The sequence below is a fragment of the Salvelinus namaycush genome, chromosome 23 (genome assembly GCF_016432855.1).
Source record: "Salvelinus namaycush isolate Seneca chromosome 23, SaNama_1.0, whole genome shotgun sequence".
In the NCBI taxonomy this organism is placed as follows: Eukaryota; Metazoa; Chordata; class Actinopteri; order Salmoniformes; family Salmonidae; genus Salvelinus; species Salvelinus namaycush.
In genome coordinates, this window is record NC_052329.1 from 5,795,808 (window position 1) to 5,818,883 (window position 23,076).

The following is a 23,076-nucleotide window of genomic DNA, read 5'->3' on the forward strand; positions in this document are numbered from 1 at the left end:
AACATTTCAATAGTTTTCTGTTCCCAAAACGAAATTTGTTATGAACAGAGTGGACTACGTTTTGTAGACTACCCTTTGCGAAGAAAAAAAAATCGCGTTGTCGTTTCCAACGGGAACTAATGAGTCATTCTGGGCAGAGCTAGCGAGATCCTACTGGCTTGTTGTAGCATTATCTGCATATTTCCGTTAGGGAACGGCTACTTTGTGCAATAAACTCAATTCGCCCTTTCGCACCTTCTAAACTCGATTTATTAAAACGCTTGCAAAGGGTAAAGTCTACAAAACTTAGTCCACTCTGTTCATAACACATTTTAAGTTTTGGGAACAGAAAACTGTATTGAGAACAAATGTTTAATCGATGAGACCATTTGCAGAATGTCGGCCAAAATCCATCTCGATCCTTTTTCTCCCACTGTTCGCCAGTTGGCCTTCTCTCATGGAAATGCCAAGCGGAAGCTTCACAGTTATACATCCAGTGAAATATCTGTCTTATTGTTATATCTGTGACGACGGCATATGTGTTACATTATATCTGTCCCGGTGTCCAGCCGATCTAGTAGGTAAATGTATCCGGGTCGTTAGAAACGCCACGCTAGCATCGTAAACTAATCGCAGGGATTTTAATTAATTATATTTGGTAGTGTGTCAAGTTGACATGGTGCAAATAATCACTGATTCCCTCTTACAGAATCTGATTTTCTGTCCAAATAGCCATAGATAGTTAGCTAATTTAAGTTTTGGACGATTTGCAACTAGCATGCTAATGGCTAACAACGAATGAGTTTGGGTCCTCCGCCATGAAGAGCATGCTGTTATCTTTTCCGGCTCGCCTTATCAAGAGAACATGACACTCCCTCTGATGGTGACGTGTAACTTAAGTTCTTTCAATCTTTTTGACATCTGCAGGTGCTGAAATAATCACTGCCCCACATATCCTCATAGGCTAATTCTGAAAAAGGAGTCTTAACAACAAGGCTTTAACAAATACTTTATGCAGGAATCTTAGAACATTATGGCCCATCTAGAGCAGGCAGAATCTCAACTGGCTGAGATAGAGCTACTCTCCAGTATGTACCCAGGTGAAGACGAGCTGGTGATTACTGACCAACTAGCTGTGGCTGAGCTCAGGGAGTATGTGGAGGGAGCAACAGATACCTATCCTCTCTCCAGACCACACATCCTCATCAAACAGAAGATGGACACTGACACTGTGAAGGGGGTAGGCTAAAAGCACAGAACATGATAATCATTCTACATTCACTTGGCATGACTGACTCACTCAGCTGAGACCATATTTTAATTTATTTAACCTTTAACTAGGCAAGTCAGTTAAGAACACATTCTTATTTACAATGACGGCCTGGCAAAAGGCCTCCTGCGGGGACAGGGACTGGGATTATAAAATAATAATATAAATATAGGACAAAACACACATCACAACATATAGGGCAGGGGTTTTCAACTATTGCCGTACGAGGTCCAGAGCCTGCTGGTCTTCTGTTCTACCTGATAATTGCACACACGTGGTGTCCCAGGTCTAAATCAGTCCCTGATTAGAAGGGAACCTGGTGTCCCAGGTCTAAGTCAGTCCCTGATTAGAGGGGAACCTGGTGTCCCAGGTCTAAGTCAGTCCCTGATTAGAGGGGAACCTGGTGTCCCAGGTCTAAGTCAGTCCCTGATTAGAGGGGAACCTGGTGTCCCAGGTCTAAATCAGTCCCTGATTAGAGGGGAACAATGAAACAATGCAGTGGAACTGACTTGGAGGTCCAGAGTTGAGTTTGAGGGCTATAGGGTATATAAACACAGAACGTGACAATCATTATATTATATTCTACATTCACTGACTGTCATACAGTAGCTAGGGATATCTATTGACTTGGATCAGCTTACCAATATTTACGTCATTTTATATTTATTAATTTAAACATGAATGACCTTCCTTTGTCCTCTTCCGCTCAGGTGAATGTGACCATATCTTGCACCTACTCATCTGACTACCCTAATGTCTTACCTGAAATAGCTGTACGGTAAGCCAGTTCTGTAACCCTATAGACTTGATAGAATTGTCTGAAGGACACAAATGAAGTTGTTTTGAATTGAGTTCTCCTCCTCCCCTCAGGTGTCCTGACCTTAACCGATCCCAGCAGGCACAGCTTCACTCAGACATGAACACCTACCTCTCAGAGAGCTGCCATGGAGATGTCTGCGTCCTCTCTGCCGTGGAGTGGGTCAAAGACAACGTACACCTGTACCTGACCGACAAGAGCACATCATCAACAGCAGCCCCTGGCAAGAAAGAGTCTCGGTTTACCTCCTCATCTCCGCAGCCCAAAGGTATCTTTTTACCTGGTTTATTTATTGTATGACATTATTTTATGTATGTTTCTGCATATGTTCCAATAAACATAACCCTTAGCACTTTGGAATTTTGACAAATAAATAACTAAAATGTATTGTTAGGTTCTAAAATGAACCTATTAAAACTCAGATGATTAGTAAAGTTTAAACCAAGTTTATTCACCCATTGGGTCAATACAGCTGCATAAGACAAAATACATTTTCACACAAGCACTGATATTTAACCCTTTTCTCCTATGCTGAGTCTCCTCCCTACACATCTGAACAGCCAATGCATCTCTGTTGCTAATGTAACGGATGTGAAATGGCTAGCTAGTTAGCGGTGGTGCGCGCTAATAGCCTTTCAATCGGTGACGTCACTTGCTCTGAGACCTTGAAGTAGTGGTTCCCCTTGCTCTGCAAGGGCCGCAGCTTTTGTGGAGCGATGGGTAACGATGCTTCGTGGGAGACTGTTGTTGATGTGTGCAGAGGGTCCCTGGTTCGCGCCCGGGTCGGGGCGAGGGGACGGACTAAAGTTAAAGTGTTACACTAGACAGAACTTTAGTGATATCTGTTCTTCCTCACTTCATCTGACCTGACCTCTAACCCAAAGTGCTCACTCCTCCCCAACTCACCGCTGTCATGTTGACTCGTACCAGACAGTGTCTCTTTTCCTCCCGTAGGATCCCTGATGGCTAACAATAACATATATATATTGACATAATGTAAACGTTATACATTCACCTCTCTCCCTCAGTGACATGAATAAGTATATTTCATATTTTCAGAACCCAACAGTATATATTATTGTAATGTATTATTGTTATTCTAGAGCAGTTCAGTCGCCTGTGGATCTACAGCCACCACATCTATAATAAGAGGAAGAGGAAGAACATTCTGGAGTGGTCCAAGGAGCTGGGTCTGTCAGGGTTCAGTATGCCTGGCAAGCCTGGGATCATCTGTGTGGAAGGCCCTCAGTCAGCCTGCGAAGACTTCTGGGCCAGGTAGGGCTTATAAATGTGTAATGTATTTTTTTGGGGGGGGACTCTCCATCCATTCCACCTTAACATTTGATATAGTTTTTTTTTTACGAACATAAAATGGCTCAATTGGAATACCATTAACATCAGACTGTAATAGAGCAGATCGCCATGTGTGTTGGTAAAGCTTCTAGAACACTCTCCTCTGTCTGTTTACAGGGTGAAGGTTCTAACCTGGAAGAAGATCATTATTCGCCACAGAGAGGATGTTTCTGTGGACAGTCAGAGTGCTGAGGCCAGCATGGCGGACAACATCGATTCCCTCCGTAGGTTCACAGGGTTCGAGGAGGCCATGTTTGATCCACACGGGAACAGAGGAAACCACATGAACCTGGGTCAGCTCTATCAGTACCTCAGTGAGAGAGGATGTGGAGACGTCTTTCAGCTTTACTTTGGAATTGAAGGAAGGTAGTATAGCTGATAGGATTGGTAGTATAGCTGATAGGATTGGTCCCATAACTGTTGGTTGTACCCAAATGAACGCTGTACCCAAATGAACCAATGGCAGGAATCAAGAACCCAAATGAACAAATGGCAGGAATCATGTACCCACATGAACCAATGGCAGGAATCAAGTACCCAAATGATCCAATGGCAGGAATCAAGAACCCAAATGAACCAATGGCAGGAATCAAGTACCCACATGAACCAATGGCAGGAATCAAGTACCTACATGAACCAATGGCAGGAATCAAGTACCTACATGAACCAATGGCAGGAATCAAGTACCTACATGAACCAATGGCAGGAATCAAGTACCTACATGAACCAATGGCAGGAATCAAGTACCTACATGAACCAATAGCAGGAATCTAAGCAATTGCACATTAGATGATGCATTCTCAGTAGGAGGAGCCTAGTATGCTTTTATTTGTTGTTTACTGCATACATTACTAAACAGTACGTTCTAAATAGTACGATTGGCACAGCATGTTGTTTCAGTAAGTAGTATGCAAGACAGATTTTGGACACGGCCATTGTCTATGGGGGTTATTTTTGAATGTTAAAGAAATCTGCTTTATACCAAAAATAATCTACAGGTTGAGCTCAAACCACAGACCATTTGTATCATTGAATACAGACACACGATCCACAACGTCCTTACATACAGAACACAGTTGCTTCTCTGTAGAATCCCTATGACTGTTCTTAGCCTGACGCTCACCAACCAATGTAGCACCTTAGGAGTCAGGGACAACAGGAATTAAGAGAGGGGCATCTGATCCCGTCTGCTACCCTTTTAAAACCACAGCTAATCCGCACAGAGACGAGCCCACAGCTAATCCGCACAGAGACGAGCCCACAGCAAATCCGCACAGAGACGAGCCCACAGCTAATCCGCACAGAGACGAGCCCACAGCTAATCCGCACAGAGACGAGCCCACAGCTAATCCGCACAGAGACGAGCCCACAGCTAATCCGCACAGAGACGAGCCCACAGCTAATCCGCACAGAGACGAGCCCACAGCTAATCCGCACAGAGACGAGCCCACAGCTAATCCGCACAGAGACGAGCCCACAGCTAATCCGCACAGAGACGAGCCCACAGCAAATCCGCACAGAGACGAGCCCACAGCTAATCCGCACAGAGACGAGCCCACAGCTAATCCGCACAGAGACGAGCCCACAGCTAATCCGCACAGAGACGAGCCCACAGCTAATCCGCACAGAGACGAGCCCACAGCTAATCCGCACAGAGACGAGCCCACAGCTAATCCGCACAGAGACGAGCCCACAGTAAAGTGAGAATGGGGGTTGGGTAGGGGTTTACTGAACCCCTTCTCAAATACAGGCCTTTAAGTCTGAACCCTACTGGAGTTTATCCTTCCTCTCTAAACACAGTTAGATTCAGAACTGTGACACCAGGTAGGGGGAAATCCCTAACTACCAGGGAGAAAAGAAAACCACCAGTGCTGTGGATATCATTGCTCAGATTTGTGTACGCCTGGTTTCCACACCTCGTCTCCATCAGCCCCTATTTTCAGAAGCGTGAGCTCCAGATCCTTTGTATTGTGAGTCCAGGATCACCTGAAAGGTGGGATGGTAGTTTGGACCATAGTAGCAGTCAAATGGAACACACTGAAACACAAAGTGAGAGTGGTTTTACAGATTTGTCACAAGTCTGATCAAACTTTATTTTATGCATTCAATACATTCTACGAGCAAAATACAAACAAAACCATGTAAAATATATTTAACTATAAGAGTAGGGGTGGTAAATGACTGAGTTAAAAACCTCAATGGCTATGAATGGTTTGGCCCGGGAGATGAGTAACCTTGCCTGAAAACATACATTAGCTTCCTGAGCCAATATCTTGGCTTTAGCACAGCAGGCTTCCTGAACCAATGTTTTGGCTTTAGCACAGCAGGCTTCCTGAACCAATGTCTTGGCTTTATCACAGTTCATCATGATTTGCACATGTGAAATACAGTATGAGTTGAACCTGTATAATGATTTTGTAGTTACAAAAAATATGAGGATAAATGCAACACTAGCAAGCGCATAACGTGTGTGAATAAATACAACACTTGTAAACATGTCAATTGATATGTGAATAAATTCTATAGGAATTGCAAGCATGCAACTACATTTTGAAAAGGAATGCAACTAATTTACTAAACTTGCAACTGGTGAATATTCTGTGAATCAAAACTACATTTACCGATGTCGAATCTGTGCGCTCTGAGTTTCGGCACTAATTCAGCGACTAACTTCTGCCAAAAGTTTTGTAGCTGAAAACAAGCATCAGAGAATAACACGAGGTCTGGTGGACAGGATGTTTTCTTCTGACCAATCGGGTGAGGTGTTGTCACAACGTGCTTTCAAGTTCCACCGGGTTCCGGTCTGGAAGCACGTGTTCCATTGTGCTAAATATGGATAAAAGTTGTTAAAATTATGAGCTAGCTAAATGATATTTATAGAATTTGAAAGCTACGACAAGGCGTTACTGATGAAGGGAAGAATTAGTGGTTCCACATAGCATAACCGCTACAAAGCTGACGCTAGCTAGCCAGTCTCTTTTCTATTGGCATAACATGGCAGGTTAGCGAGCTAGCATTAGAGCCTTCTGGCTAGCCTGCATCTTGTGGTTCTTACGTTGTGTAACAGAGCAATAGGTCTAGCTACGTACTTGTCATTTCTTGCTAACTAAATGACAGCTGTAGCAGAGATATTATAGAATGGAGGAGATAGGAATCCCATTGGGCAATAAATGGAGGAATGTATAACGCCCCACTCAGGAGACTGATCAATCGCGTTCACGTTGTCATGGTGCGTTACATCTTTGCTAAGATCAGTAACACAATCCCTTTCATCAAAGTCAAGGGTATGAGTCGAGAAACCTGCCTATTATTCTCGAAAGTACGTAATGTCACGAGTCCCAAGCTATATGATATTACAGAAAACAAGTTAATTATCTCACATCTAGGAAAAGAGATGTAATGTACTTATTCGTGTAAATTCTTCTTCGGTAGGGTTTGTTGGCATCCAACATTATGGCGCATTACCGCCACCTAGTGTACTGGAGTGTGGGCCAATATTTACGACTGTTTCTAATGGCGACGTTTTCAGTATACTCTTTAAACTGATTTCCTGTATCCCCTTCTCCCTCATGCTTGATCTCAGTCTCTCTTTCCCTCTCATACTGACCACACTGTATCAATACATGCTCCACCGTCTCTGTTTCCAGGCAATAATCACACTTTCCTATCACATTTAAAGATATATTCAACCGGCTGTGTCCCACCCTTAATCTTGTAAAAAAATTGCCTCCTCTCTTCTGTCCCTTCCCGCCGTCCTCCCCTCCCCGACTTTCCTCTGTACTTGAAATAAATGCCTGCCTTTAGTATCTCTATTCCACTGCTCCTGCCATCTCTGCACCATCACTAGCTAGCATCATGTCCGTATCAGGCTTTTAGCCTGCCATCTCTGCACCATCACTAGCTAGCATCATGTTCGTATCAGGCTTTTAGCCTGCCATCTCTGCACCATCGCTAGCTAGCATCATGTCCGTATCAGGCTTTTAGCCTCTGCCTGCTACTAAGTGCTTGTTTAACCAGTACATCAGCTGCCTCGTTCCCCTCCACCCCCACATGGATCAACACCCTCCCTATCTTTCTGTAGTCCCTCCAGATGGATCAACATCCTCCCTATCTTTCTGTAGTCCCTCCAGATGGATCAACATCCTCCCTATCTTTCTGTAGTCCCTCCAGATGGATCAACATCCTCCCTATCTTTCTGTAGTCCCTCCAGATGGATCAACATCCTCCCTATCTTTCTGTAGTCTCTCCAGATGGATCAACACCCTCCCTGTCTTTCTTTAGTCTCTCCAACTCTTCTAGATCAACTACTGGAGGTGGGAGTAGCCATGGTGGGTTCACAGGAATACTTACCGTTGGACTAAACTCCCTTCCATACAGTCCTGTCTCCCTCGCCTGGGTATTACCCACCCACCCAAGTGTTCTGTCCTCGCTCATGTTCCCAGCATGCCAGCATGTTCCCAGCATGCACTTTTATTTTGCAGGATGAGACACCCCATGTCCCTGTAGGTTGACCCAATAATTCATTGCCTGTTGCTGTCTCCTAATCCATTCATCCTGTATGACCTCTAGCCATTCCAGTGATGTCCGGGCTGCCGAACAATACGCTATACTGCCATAGTCTATTACAGACCGGACCAATGCAACATACATGGTCCTCAGTGAGGAACGCCCAGCCTCCCACTCCTCAGACCGGACCAATGCAACATACATGGTCCTCAATGAGGAACGCCCAGCCTCCCACTCCTCAGACCGGACCAATGCAACATACATGGTCCTCAATGAGGAACGCCCAGCCTCCCCACTCCTCAGACCGGATCAATGCAACATACATGGTCCTCAATGAGGAACGCCCAGCCCCTCACTCCTTCCCCGTCAGACAGGATCAATGCAACATACATGGTCCTCAGTGAGGAACTCCGAGCCCCCCACTCCGTCCCCGTCAGACAGGATCAATGCAACATACATGGTCCTCAGTGAGGAACGCCCAGCCCCCCACTCCGTCCCCGTCAGACAGGATCAATGCAACATACATGGTCCTCAGTGAGGAACGCCCAGCCCCCCACTCCGTCCCCGTCAGACAGGATCAATGCAACATACATGGTCCTGAATGAGGAACGCCCAGCCCCCCACTCCTTCCCCCTCAGACCAGATCAATGCAACATACATGGTCCTCAATGAGGAACGCCCAGCCCCCCACTCCATCCCCGTCAGACAGGATCAATGTAACATACATGGTCTTCAATGAGGAACGCCCAGCCTCCCACTCCATCCCTGTCAGACAGGATCAATGTAACATACATGGTCCTCAATGAGGAGCGCCCAGCCTCCCACTCCTTCCCCGTCAGACAGGATCAATGCAACATACATGGTCCTCAATGAGGAACGCCCAGCCCCCCACTCCTTCCCCGTCAGACAGGATCAATGCAACATACATGGTCCTCAATGAAGAACGCCCAGCTCCCTACTCCTTCCCCGTCAGACAGGATCAATGCAACATACATGGTCCTCAATGAGGAACGCCCAGCCCCCTACTCCTTCCCCGTCAGACAGGATCAATGCAACATACATGGTCCTCAATGAGGAACGCCCAGCCCCCCAATCCTTCCCCGTCAGACAGGATCAATGCAACATACATGGTCCTCAATGAGGAACGCCCAGCCCCCCACTCCTTCCCCGTCAGACAGGATCAATGCAACATACATGGTCCTCAATGAGGAACGCCCAGCCCCCCACTCCTCAGACCGGACCAATGCAACATACATGGTCCTCAGTGAGGAACTCCCAGCCCTCCACTCCTTCCCCGTCAGACAGCGCATCACATTTAGCACCTTTTGACACTTTCCCACCACCCTCTCAATGTGTTCTGCCCAGGTCAGTCTAGTGTCAAAGTATACCCCAAGAAACCTGAAGGCCCCCACCCTAGTTTCCAAGTTTTTCCGCATATAACCTCAAGCATACCTCATCTCCCACATTCATCCTGGTAAAGAACACTGTCTGAGTTTTCTCTACAGGGAACCTGAATCCCCACATTAATGCTCACCGCTCTACCTCATCAATTGCTTCCTGTACCTTCCTGACTATGTATGGCACATTTCTTCCCCTCTTCCGTAAGGCCTCGTCATCTGCAAATAACGACCTCCCGATATCCGTCCGTACCTGAGAGTAAACCTCATTGATCATGATTGAGAACAGAGGAGTAATCGCGCTCCCCTGCGGTGTACCGTTATCCACCAGGTATCTGCCTGATGTTGTATCAAGACTGCCCAAATGTGACTAATGTGTTTATTAATAACTTTTCGTGTTCAAAATGGTGCACTCTCCTCAAACAATAGCAGGGTATTATTTCACTGTTATAGCTACTGTAAATTGGACAGTGCAGTTAGATTAACAAGAATGTAAGCTTTCTGCCAATATCAGATATGTCTATGTCCTGGGAAATGTTCTTGTTACTTACAACCTCATGCTAATCACATTAGCGCACGTTAGCTCAACACCTAGTTTAAATAAAGGCTAAATAATAAAATAAATCTGCCATTTACATCTTATCCAGCACTCCAGGATGCTCCTCTCTCGTTGTCCCTCTGCCCCTCTGACAGATTAGCAGAGCTATGCACGTGGACAAACGCTTTGGCCATCGTCTCTGCCTTCTCATTCTGTTACTGCCACATCCTTCCCACTCGTCAACACTGGATAATCCCACTCCCTTCTGACCCCTCTCATCCTCTTAATCATCCCCCACACTTCTCCCACAGGTGTCGCCACCTTCCAATGGTGTCACAGAACCGATGGCAACATGACCTCTTTGCCTGACGGATAGTTCTCGCCTGGGCCTGCTTATACTGAATCAGACTGACGAATAGTTCTCCTCTCCAGAGCCTGGGCCTGTTTATACTGAATCAGACTGATGGATAGTTCTCCTCACCAGGGCCTGTTTATACTGAATCAGACTGATGGATAGTTCTCCTCACCAGGGCCTGGGCCTGTTTATACTGAATCAGACTGATGGATAGTTCTCCTCACCAGGGCCTGGGCCTGTTTATACTGAATCAGACTGATGGATAGTTCTCCTCACCAGGGCCTGTTTATACTGAATCAGACTGATGGATAGTTCTCCTCACCAGGGCCTGTTTATACTGAATCAGACTGATGGATAGTTCTCCTCACCAGGGCCTGGGCCTGTTTATACTGAATCAGACTGATGGATAGTTCTCCTCACCAGGGCCTGGGCCTGTTTATACTGAATCAGACTGATGGATAGTTCTCCTCACCAGGGCCTGGGCCTGTTTATACTGAATCAGACTGATGGATAGTTCTCCTCACCAGGGCCTGGGCCTGTTTATACTGAATCAGACAGATGGATAGTTCTCCTCACCAGGGCCTGTTTATACTGAATCAGACTGATGGATAGTTCTCCTCACCAGGGCCTGTTTATACTGAATCAGACTGATGGATAGTTCTCCTCACCAGGGCCTGGGCCTGTTTATACTGAATCAGACTGATGGATAGTTCTCCTCACCAGGGCCTGGGCCTGTTTATACTGAATCAGACTGATGGATAGTTCTCCTCACCAGGGCCTGGGCCTGTTTATACTGAATCAGACTGATGGATAGTTCTCCTCACCAGGGCCTGGGCCTGTTTATACTGAATCAGACTGATGGATAGTTCTCCTCACCAGGGCCTGGGCCTGTTTATACTGAATCAGACTGATGGATAGTTCTCCTCACCAGGGTCTGGGCCTGTTTATACTGAATCAGACTGATGGATAGTTCTCCTCACCAGGGCCTGGGCCTGTTTATACTGAATCAGACTGATGGATAGTTCTCCTCACCAGGGCCTGTTTATACTGAATCAGACTGATGGATAGTTCTCCTCACCAGGGCCTGGGCCTGTTTATACTGAATCAGACTGATGGATAGTTCTCCTCTCCAGAGCCTGGGCCTGTTTATACTGAATCAGACTGATGGATAGTTCTCACTAGGGCCTGTTTATACTGAATCAGACTGATGGATAGTTCTCCTCACCAGGGCCTGTTTATACTGAATCAGACTGATGGATAGTTCTCCTCACCAGGGCCTGGTTATACTGAATCAGACTGATGGATAGTTCTCCTCACTAGGGCCTGGGCCTGTTTATACTGAATCAGACTGATGGATAGTTCTCCTCACCAGGGCCTGTTAATACTGAATCAGACTGATGGATAGTTCTCCTCACTAGGGCCTGGGCCTGTTTATACTGAATCAGACTGATGGATAGTTCTCCTCACCAGGATCTGTTTATACTGAATCAGACTGATGGATAGTTCTCACTAGGGCCTGGGCCTGTTTATACTGAATCAGACTGATGGATAGTTCTCCTCACCAGGGTCTGGGCCTGTTTATACTGAATCAGACTGATGGATAGTTCTCCTCACCAGGGCCTGGGCCTGTTTATACTGAATCAGACTGATGGATAGTTCTCACTAGGGCCTGGGCCTGTTTATACTGAATCAGACTGATGGATAGTTCTCCTCACCATGGCCTGTTTATACTGAATCAGACTGATGGATAGTTCTCCTCACTAGGGCCTGGGCCTGTTTATACTGAATCAGACTGATGGATAGTTCTCCTCACTAGGGCCTGGGCCTGTTTATACTGAATCAGACTGATGGATAGTTCTCCTCACCAGGGCCTGTTTATACTGAATCAGACTGATGGATAGTTCTCCTCACCAGGGTCTGTTTATACTGAATCAGACTGATGGATAGTTCTCCTCACCAGGGCCTGGGCCTGTTTATACTGAATCAGACTGATGGATAGTTCTCCTCACCAGGGCCAGGGCCTGTTTATACTGAATCAGACTGATGGATAGTTCTCCTCACCAGGGTCTGGGCCTGTTTATACTGAATCAGACTGATGGATAGTTCTCCTCACCAGGGCCTGGGCCTGTTTATACTGAATCAGACTGATGGATAGTTCTCCTCACCAGGGCCTGGGCCTGTTTATACTGAATCAGACAGATGGATAGTTCTCCTCACCAGGGCCTGTTTATACTGAATCAGACTGATGGATAGTTCTCCTCACCAGGGCCTGTTTATACTGAATCAGACTGATGGATAGTTCTCCTCACCAGGGCCTGGGCCTGTTTATACTGAATCAGACTGATGGATAGTTCTCCTCACCAGGGCCTGGGCCTGTTTATACTGAATCAGACTGATGGATAGTTCTCCTCACCAGGGCCTGGGCCTGTTTATACTGAATCAGACTGATGGATAGTTCTCCTCACCAGGGCCTGGGCCTGTTTATACTGAATCAGACTGATGGATAGTTCTCCTCACCAGGGCCTGGGCCTGTTTATACTGAATCAGACTGATGGATAGTTCTCCTCACCAGGGTCTGGGCCTGTTTATACTGAATCAGACTGATGGATAGTTCTCCTCACCAGGGCCTGGGCCTGTTTATACTGAATCAGACTGATGGATAGTTCTCCTCACCAGGGCCTGTTTATACTGAATCAGACTGATGGATAGTTCTCCTCACCAGGGCCTGGGCCTGTTTATACTGAATCAGACTGATGGATAGTTCTCCTCTCCAGAGCCTGGGCCTGTTTATACTGAATCAGACTGATGGATAGTTCTCACTAGGGCCTGGGCCTGTTAATACTGAATCAGACTGATGGATAGTTCTCCTCACTAGGGCCTGGGCCTGTTTATACTGAATCAGACTGATGGATAGTTCTCCTCACCAGGATCTGTTTATACTGAATCAGACTGATGGATAGTTCTCACTAGGGCCTGGGCCTGTTTATACTGAATCAGACTGATGGATAGTTCTCCTCACCAGGGTCTGGGCCTGTTTATACTGAATCAGACTGATGGATAGTTCTCCTCACCAGGGCCTGGGCCTGTTTATACTGAATCAGACTGATGGATAGTTCTCACTAGGGCCTGGGCCTGTTTATACTGAATCAGACTGATGGATAGTTCTCCTCACCATGGCCTGTTTATACTGAATCAGACTGATGGATAGTTCTCCTCACTAGGGCCTGGGCCTGTTTATACTGAATCAGACTGATGGATAGTTCTCCTCACTAGGGCCTGGGCCTGTTTATACTGAATCAGACTGATGGATAGTTCTCCTCACCAGGGCCTGTTTATACTGAATCAGACTGATGGATAGTTCTCCTCACCAGGGTCTGTTTATACTGAATCAGACTGATGGATAGTTCTCCTCACCAGGGCCTGGGCCTGTTTATACTGAATCAGACTGATGGATAGTTCTCCTCACCAGGGCCAGGGCCTGTTTATACTGAATCAGACTGATGGATAGTTCTCCTCACCAGGGTCTGGGCCTGTTTATACTGAATCAGACTGATGGATAGTTCTCCTCACCAGGGCCTGGGCCTGTTTATACTGAATCAGACTGATGGATAGTTCTCACTAGGGCCTGGGCCTGTTTATACTGAATCAGACTGATGGATAGTTCTCCTCCCCAGGGCCTGTTTATACTGAATCAGACTGATGGATAGTTCTCCTCACTAGGGCCTGGGCCTGTTTATACTGAATCAGACTGATGAATAGTTCTCCTCATAGGGCCTGGGCCTGTTTATACTGAATCAGACTGATGAATAGTTCTCCTCATAGGGCCTGGGCCTGTTTATACTGAATCAGACTGATGAATAGTTCTCCTCACCAGGGCCTGGGCCTGTTTATACTGAATCAGACTGATGGATAGTTCTCACTAGGGCCTGGGCCTGTTTATACTGAATCAGACTGATGGATAGTTCTCCTCACCAGGGCCAGGGCCTGTTTATACTGAATCAGACTGATGGATAGTTCTCACTAGGGCCTGGGCCTGTTTATACTGAATCAGACTGATGGATAGTTCTCCTCACCAGGGCCTGGGCCTGTTTATACTGAATCAGACTGATGGATAGTTCTCACTAGGGCCTGGGCCTGTTAATACTGAATCAGACTGATGGATAGTTCTCCTCACCAGGGCCTGTTTATACTGAATCAGACTGATGGATAGTTCTCACTAGGGCCTGGGCCTGTTTATACTGAATCAGACTGATGGATAGTTCTCCTCACCAGGGCCAGGGCCTGTTTATACTGAATCAGACTGATGGATAGTTCTCCTCACTAGGGCCTGGGCCTGTTTATACTGAATCAGACTGATGGATAGTTCTCCTCACCAGGGCCTGTTTATACTGAATCAGACTGATGGATAGTTCTCCTCACCAGGGCCTGGGCCTGTTTATACTGAATCAGACTGATGGATAGTTCTCCTCACCAGGGCCTGTTTATACTGAATCAGACTGATGGATAGTTCTCCTCACCAGGGTCTGTTTATACTGAATCAGACTGATGGATAGTTCTCACTAGGGCCTGGGCCTGTTTATACTGAATCAGACTGATGGATAGTTCTCCTCACTAGGGCCTGGGCCTGTTTATACTGAATCAGACTGATGGATAGTTCTTCTCACCAGGGTCTGGGCCTGTTTATACTGAATCAGACTGATGGATAGTTCTCCTCACCAGGGCCTGGGCCTGTTTATACTGAATCAGACTGATGGATAGTTCTCCTCACCAGGGCCTGGTTATACTGAATCAGACTGATGGATAGTTCTCCTCACTAGGGCCTGGGCCTGTTTATACTGAATCAGACTGATGGATAGTTCTCCTCACCAGGGCCTGTTTATACTGAATCAGACTGACGGATAGTTCTCCTCACCAGGGTCTGGGCCTGTCTATACTGAATCAGACTGATGGATAGTTCTCCTCACCAGGGCCTGTTTATACTGAATCAGACTGATGGATAGTTCTCCTCACCAGGGTCTGGGCCTGTTTATACTGAATCAGACTGATGGATAGTTCTCACTAGGGCCTGGGCCTGTTTATACTGAATCAGACTGATGGATAGTTCTCCTCACCAGGGTCTGGGCCTGTTTATACTGAATCAGACTGATGGATAGTTCTCCTCACCAGGGCCTGTTTATACTGAATCAGACTGATGGATAGTTCTCACCAGGGCCTGGGCCTGTTTATACTGAATCAGACTGATGGATAGTTCTCCTCACCATGGCCTGTTTATACTGAATCAGACTGATGGATAGTTCTCCTCACCAGGGTCTGGGCCTGTTTATACTGAATCAGACTGATGGATAGTTCTCCTCACTAGGGCCTGGGCCTGTTTATACTGAATCAGACTGATGGATAGTTCTCCTCACTAGGGCCTGGGCCTGTTTATACTGAATCAGACTGATGGATAGTTCTCCTCACCAGGGCCTGTTTATACTGAATCAGACTGATGGATAGTTCTCCTCACCAGGGCCTGTTTATACTGAATCAGACTGATGGATAGTTCTCCTCACCAGGGCCTGGGCCTGTTTATACTGAATCAGACTGATGGATAGTTCTCACTAGGGCCTGGGCCTGTTTATACTGAATCAGACTGATGGATAGTTCTCACTAGGGCCTGGGCCTGTTTATACTGAATCAGACTGATGGATAGTTCTCCTCACCATGGCCTGTTTATACTGAATCAGACTGATGGATAGTTCTCCTCACTAGGGCCTGGGCCTGTTTATACTGAATCAGACTGATGGATAGTTCTCCTCACTAGGGCCTGGGCCTGTTTATACTGAATCAGACTGATGGATAGTTCTCCTCACCAGGGCCTGTTTATACTGAATCAGACTGATGGATAGTTCTCCTCACCAGGGTCTGTTTATACTGAATCAGACTGATGGATAGTTCTCCTCACCAGGGCCTGGGCCTGTTTATACTGAATCAGACTGATGGATAGTTCTCCTCACCAGGGCCAGGGCCTGTTTATACTGAATCAGACTGATGGATAGTTCTCCTCACCAGGGTCTGGGCCTGTTTATACTGAATCAGACTGATGGATAGTTCTCCTCACCAGGGCCTGGGCCTGTTTATACTGAATCAGACTGATGGATAGTTCTCACTAGGGCCTGGGCCTGTTTATACTGAATCAGACTGATGGATAGTTCTCCTCCCCAGGGCCTGTTTATACTGAATCAGACTGATGGATAGTTCTCCTCACTAGGGCCTGGGCCTGTTTATACTGAATCAGACTGATGAATAGTTCTCCTCATAGGGCCTGGGCCTGTTTATACTGAATCAGGCTGATGAATAGTTCTCCTCATAGGGCCTGGGCCTGTTTATACTGAATCAGACTGATGAATAGTTCTCCTCACCAGGGCCTGGGCCTGTTTATACTGAATCAGACTGATGGATAGTTCTCACTAGGGCCTGGGCCTGTTTATACTGAATCAGACTGATGGATAGTTCTCCTCACCAGGGCCAGGGCCTGTTTATACTGAATCAGACTGATGGATAGTTCTCACTAGGGCCTGGGCCTGTTTATACTGAATCAGACTGATGGATAGTTCTCCTCACCAGGGCCTGGGCCTGTTTATACTGAATCAGACTGATGGATAGTTCTCACTAGGGCCTGGGCCTGTTAATACTGAATCAGACTGATGGATAGTTCTCCTCACCAGGGCCTGTTTATACTGAATCAGACTGATGGATAGTTCTCACTAGGGCCTGGGCCTGTTTATACTGAATCAGACTGATGGATAGTTCTCCTCACCAGGGCCAGGGCCTGTTTATACTGAATCAGACTGATGGATAGTTCTCCTCACTAGGGCCTGGGCCTGTTTATACTGAATCAGACTGATGGATAGTTCTCCTCACCAGGGCCTGTTTATACTGAATCAGACTGATGGATAGTTCTCCTCACCAGGGCCTGGGCCTGTTTATACTGAATCAGACTGATGGATAGTTCTCCTCACCAGGGCCTGTTTATACTGAATCAGACTGATGGATAGTTCTCCTCACCAGGGTCTGTTTATACTGAATCAGACTGATGGATAGTTCTCACTAGGGCCTGGGCCTGTTTATACTGAATCAGACTGATGGATAGTTCTCCTCACTAGGGCCTGGGCCTGTTTATACTGAATCAGACTGATGGATAGTTCTTCTCACCAGGGTCTGGGCCTGTTTATACTGAATCAGACTGATGGATAGTTCTCCTCACCAGGGCCTGGGCCTGTTTATACTGAATCAGACTGATGGATAGTTCTCCTCACCAGGGCCTGGTTATACTGAATCAGACTGATGGATAGTTCTCCTCACTAGGGCCTGGGCCTGTTTATACTGAATCAGACTGATGGATAGTTCTCCTCACCAGGGCCTGTTTATACTGAATCAGACTGACGGATAGTTCTCCTCACCAGGGTCTGGGCCTGTCTATACTGAATCAGACTGATGGATAGTTCTCCTCACCAGGGCCTGTTTATACTGAATCAGACTGATGGATAGTTCTCCTCACCAGGGTCTGGGCCTGTTTATACTGAATCAGACTGATGGATAGTTCTCACTAGGGCCTGGGCCTGTTTATACTGAATCAGACTGATGGATAGTTCTCCTCACCAGGGTCTGGGCCTGTTTATACTGAATCAGACTGATGGATAGTTCTCCTCACCAGGGCCTGTTTATACTGAATCAGACTGATGGATAGTTCTCACCAGGGCCTGGGCCTGTTTATACTGAATCAGACTGATGGATAGTTCTCCTCACCATGGCCTGTTTATACTGAATCAGACTGATGGATAGTTCTCCTCACCAGGGTCTGGGCCTGTTTATACTGAATCAGACTGATGGATAGTTCTCCTCACTAGGGCCTGGGCCTGTTTATACTGAATCAGACTGATGGATAGTTCTCCTCACTAGGGCCTGGGCCTGTTTATACTGAATCAGACTGATGGATAGTTCTCCTCACCAGGGCCTGTTTATACTGAATCAGACTGATGGATAGTTCTCCTCACCAGGGCCTGTTTATACTGAATCAGACTGATGGATAGTTCTCCTCACCAGGGCCTGGGCCTGTTTATACTGAATCAGACTGATGGATAGTTCTCACTAGGGCCTGGGCCTGTTTATACTGAATCAGACTGATGGATAGTTCTCACTAGGGCCTGGGCCTGTTTATACTGAATCAGACTGACAGATAGTTCTCCTCACCAGGGCCAGGGCCTGTTTATACTGAATCAGACTGATGGATAGTTCTCCTCACCAGGGTCTGGGCCTGTTTATACTGAATCAGACTGATGGATAGTTCTCCTCACCAGGGCCTGGGCCTGTTTATACTGAATCAGACTGATGGATAGTTCTCACTAGGGCCTGGGTCTGTTTATACTGAATCAGACTGATGGATAGTTCTCACTAGGGCCTGGGCCTGTTTATACTGAATCAGACTGACGGATAGTTCTCCTCACCAGGGCCTGGGCCTGTTTATACTGAATCAGACTGATGGATAGTTCTCCTCACCAGGGCCTGTTTATACTGAATCAGACTGATGGATAGTTCTCCTCACTAGGGCCTGGGCCTGTTTATACTGAATCAGACTGATGGATAGTTCTCCTCACCAGGGCCTGTTTATACTGAATCAGACTGATGGATAGTTCTCCTCACTAGGGCCTGGGCCTGTTTATACTGAATCAGACTGATGGATAGTTCTCCTCACTAGGGCCTGGGCCTGTTTTTACTGAATCAGACTGATGGATAGTTCTCCTCACTAGGGCCTGGGCCTGTTTATACTGAATCAGACTGATGGTTAGTTCTCCTCACCAGGGCCTGTTTATACTGAATCAGACTGATGGATAGTTCTCACTAGGGCCTGGGCCTGTTTATACTGAATCAGACTGATGGATAGTTCTCCTCCCCAGGGCCTGTTTATACTGAATCAGACTGATGGATAGTTCTCCTCACTAGGGCCTGGGCCTGTTTATACTGAATCAGACTGATGGATAGTTCTCCTCACCAGGGTCTGGGCCTGTTTATACTGAATCAGACTGATGGATAGTTCTCCTCATAGGGCCTGGGCCTGTTTATACTGAATCAGACTGATGGATAGTTCTCCTCACCAGGGCCTGTTTATACTGAATCAGACTGATGGATAGTTCTCCTCACCAGGGCCTGGGCCTGTTTATACTGAATCAGACTGATGGATAGTTCTCCTCACCAGGGCCTGTTTATACTGAATCAGACTGATGGATAGTTCTCCTCACCAGGGTCTGGGCCTGTTTATACTGAATCAGACTGATGGATAGTTCTCACTAGGGCCTGGGCCTGTTTATACTGAATCAGACTGATGGATAGTTCTCCTCACCAGGGCCTGGGCCTGTTTATACTGAATCAGACTGATAGATAGTTCTCCTCACCAGGGTCTGGGCCTGTTGATACTGAATCAGATGTTGGAAGTTATGCATCCTTTTCAGTGCTCTAAATGTCCTGTTTCTACTCCTCCCCGCTGCCCCACACTCCTCCATCCACCATGGGACTACTTTCCTCCTCCTCCTCCCTGAACTCTCAGGTATATCCTCAGTAGCTGCCCCCACTAAAGCTGTTCTCCCCCAGTTATTCATACTATCCACATCCCCTCTCATATCCACCCGAGCCATCACCTGCTCACTCAGCTCCTGAAACAGATCCCACTTTGCCCTTCCAAACACCCGACTGCCTACCTATCCACTGACACCTCCTCCTCCCCTCCGGCCTTCTGTGCATACTATGGGGTAATGATCACTCCCTACTGTCGACTCCTCCCATACCTCCCACTCACAGATTCCTGCCATCGCACTAGATACCAGAGTGAGGTGCAAGGCAGACTCTTTCCCTGTGGCGACATCAGTCCTGGCCCCTCGACCATCATTCAGACACACCAGATCTTACATTTCTATCAGATTTTCCATCACATACACCCCCCCCCCCCCCCCCCCCCCCAGAGCGTTTTGTGGCATTAAAATCCCCACACCACATTACCGTACTTCTATCCTGGCCCTCCACCCTCTCCAGCACTTCCAGGTCCAATATCTGACAGTGATTATAGTAGTTCACTGTCACCCCTCCTCTCAATCACACCTCCACCACCACATATTCCTGTTTAATACCTCTGCATCCTGTAAGGAAGTCCTTCCTCTATGACGGTGGCACATCCCCCCTCCCCCTACATCTCTGTCCATACAAACCACTACATATCCCTGTAATATAAACTCCACAGTCGGTTTGAGCCATGTTTCCTGCACACAAATCACATCAGGCTTAGCTGGCACTATCTACAATGAACTGCTTGAACTCCTGCCCATTAGCCAACAGCCTTAGAACATTCCATTGTAGTATTGCCACCATAACTAAGTAACTAAGACCCAGTAAAACATGACTCCAGCCTCGCCTGATTGATCTTGAACCTCTTCCCATGTCAACCCTGTCATACTCGGATGTCTCCCAGCCGCCTTCACTGCTAGCTGAATCCTCTCTGTTTGAGACTCTACTTTAGTAGAGTTGATAGCTGGTGACGGTCATAAGGAGGAACGTTCTCTTATCTATGTATACCATAGCCATCTGCCTTGTATTCCCCCGGGCTAGATGCTCCTACCCATCTCTCTCTTGAACCTGTATCTCCCTGCACCTGGACCACCCTCACTGCCTCAGCATGAGACACCCTTCTCTCCTGGGCCACCCTCACTGGGCCACCCTCACTGCCTCATCATGAGACACCCTTCTCTCCTGGTTCACCCTCACTGCCTCAGCATGAGACACCCTTCTCTCCTGGACCACCCTCACTGGGCCACCCTCACTGCCTCAGCATGAGACACCCTTCTCTCCTGGAACACCCTCACTGCCTCAGCATGAGACACCCTTCTCTCCTGGACCACCCTCACTGCCTCAACATGAGACACCCTTCTCTCCTGGACCACCCTCACTGCCTCAACATGAGACACCCTTCTCACCTGGACCACCCTCACTGCCTCATCATGAGACACCCTTCTCTCCTGGAACACCCTCACTGGCTCAGCATGAGACACCCTTCTCTCCTGGACCACCCTCACTGCCTCAACATGAGACACCCTTCTCTCCTCGACCACCCTCACTGCCTCAACATGAGACACCCTTCTCTCCTGGTCCACCCTCACTGCCTCAACATGAGACACCCTTCTCTCCTGGAACACCCTCACTGGCTCAGCATGAGACACCCTTCTCTCCTGGACCACCCTCACTGCCTCAGCATGAGACACCCTTCTCTCCTGGACCACCCTCACTGCCTCAGCATGAGACACCCTTCTCTCCTGGAACACCCTCACTGCCTCAACATGAGACACCCTTCTCTCCTGGAACACCCTCACTGCCTCAACATGAGACACCCTTCTCTCCTCGACCACCCTCACTGCCTCAACATGAGACACCCTTCTCTCCTGGACCACCCTCACTGCCTCAACATGAGACACCCTTCTCTCCTGGACCACCCTCACTGCCTCAACATGAGACACCCTTCTCTCCTGGAACACCCTCACTGCCTCAGCACGAGACACCCTTCTCTCCTGGACCACCCTCACTGCCTCAGCACGAGACACCCTTCTCTCCTGGAACACCCTCACTGCCTCAACACGAGACACCCTTCTCTCCTGGAACACCCTCACTGCCTCAGCACGAGACACCCTTCTCTCCTGGAACACCCTCACTGCCTCAGCACGAGACACCCTTCTCTCCTGGAACACCCTCACTGCCTCAGCATGAGACACCCTTCTCTCCTGGACCACCCTCACTGCCTCAGCATGAGACACCCTTCTCTCCTGGAACACCCTCACTGCCTCAACATGAGACACCCTTCTCTCCTGGTCCACCCTCACTGCCTCAACATGAGACACCCTTCTCTCCTGGAACACCCTCACTGCCTCAACGTGAGACACCCTTCTCTCCTGGTCCACCCTCACTGCCTCAGCATGAGACACCCTTCTCTCCTGGAACACCCTCACTGCCTCAACATGAGACACCCTTCTCTCCTGGACCACCCTCACTGCCTCAACATGAGACACCCTTCTCTCCTGGACCACCCTCACTGCCTCAGCATGAGACACCCTTCTCTCCTGGAACACCCTCACTGCCTCAGCATGAGACACCCTTCTCTCCTGGAACACCCTCACTGCCTCAGCATGAGACAGCCTTCTCTCCTGGACCACCCTCACTGCCTCAGCATGAGACACCCTTCTCTCCTGGAACACCCTCACTGCCTCAACATGAGACACCCTTCTCTCCTGGAACACCCTCACTGCCTCAGCATGAGACACCCTTCTCTCCTGGACCACCCTCACTGCCTCAGCATGAGACACCCTTCTCTCCTGGACCACCCTCACTGCCTCAGCATGAGACACCCTTCTCACCTGGAACACCCTCACTGCCTCAACATGAGACACCCTTCTCTCCTGGAACACCATCACTGCCTCAACATGAGACACCCTTCTCTCCTGGAACACCCTCACTGCCTCAGCATGAGACACCCTTCTCTCCTGGAACACCCTCACTGCCTCAGCATGAGACACCCTTCTCACCTGGACCCCCCTCACTGCCTCAACATGAGACACCCTTCTCTCCTGGTCCACCCTCACTGCCTCAACATGAGACACCCTTCTCACCTGGAACACCCTCACTGCCTCAGCATGAGACACCCTTCTCTCCTGGAACACCCTCACTGCCTCAGCATGAGACACCCTTCTCTCCTGGAACACCCTCACTGCCTCAGCATGAGACACCCTTCTCTCCTGGAACACCCTCACTGCCTCAGCATGAGACACCCTTCTCTCCTGGAACACCCTC

The 23,076-nt window shown here is 47.9% G+C and overlaps 1 protein-coding gene across 1 annotated transcript; it reads left to right on the top strand.

Moving 5' to 3' along the window:
- The first annotated feature begins 428 nt into the window (after window positions 1-428).
- rwdd2b (RWD domain containing 2B) lies at window positions 429-5,903 on the top strand. Its single transcript, XM_038961001.1, has 5 exons — window positions 429-1,219; window positions 1,960-2,027; window positions 2,120-2,334; window positions 3,170-3,341; window positions 3,537-5,903. The coding sequence occupies exons 1-5, from the start codon at window positions 1,013-1,015 to the stop codon at window positions 3,787-3,789; spliced, it is 915 nt and encodes a 304-aa protein (XP_038816929.1). The 5' UTR covers window positions 429-1,012; the 3' UTR covers window positions 3,790-5,903.
- The last annotated feature ends 17,173 nt before the right edge of the window (window positions 5,904-23,076 follow it).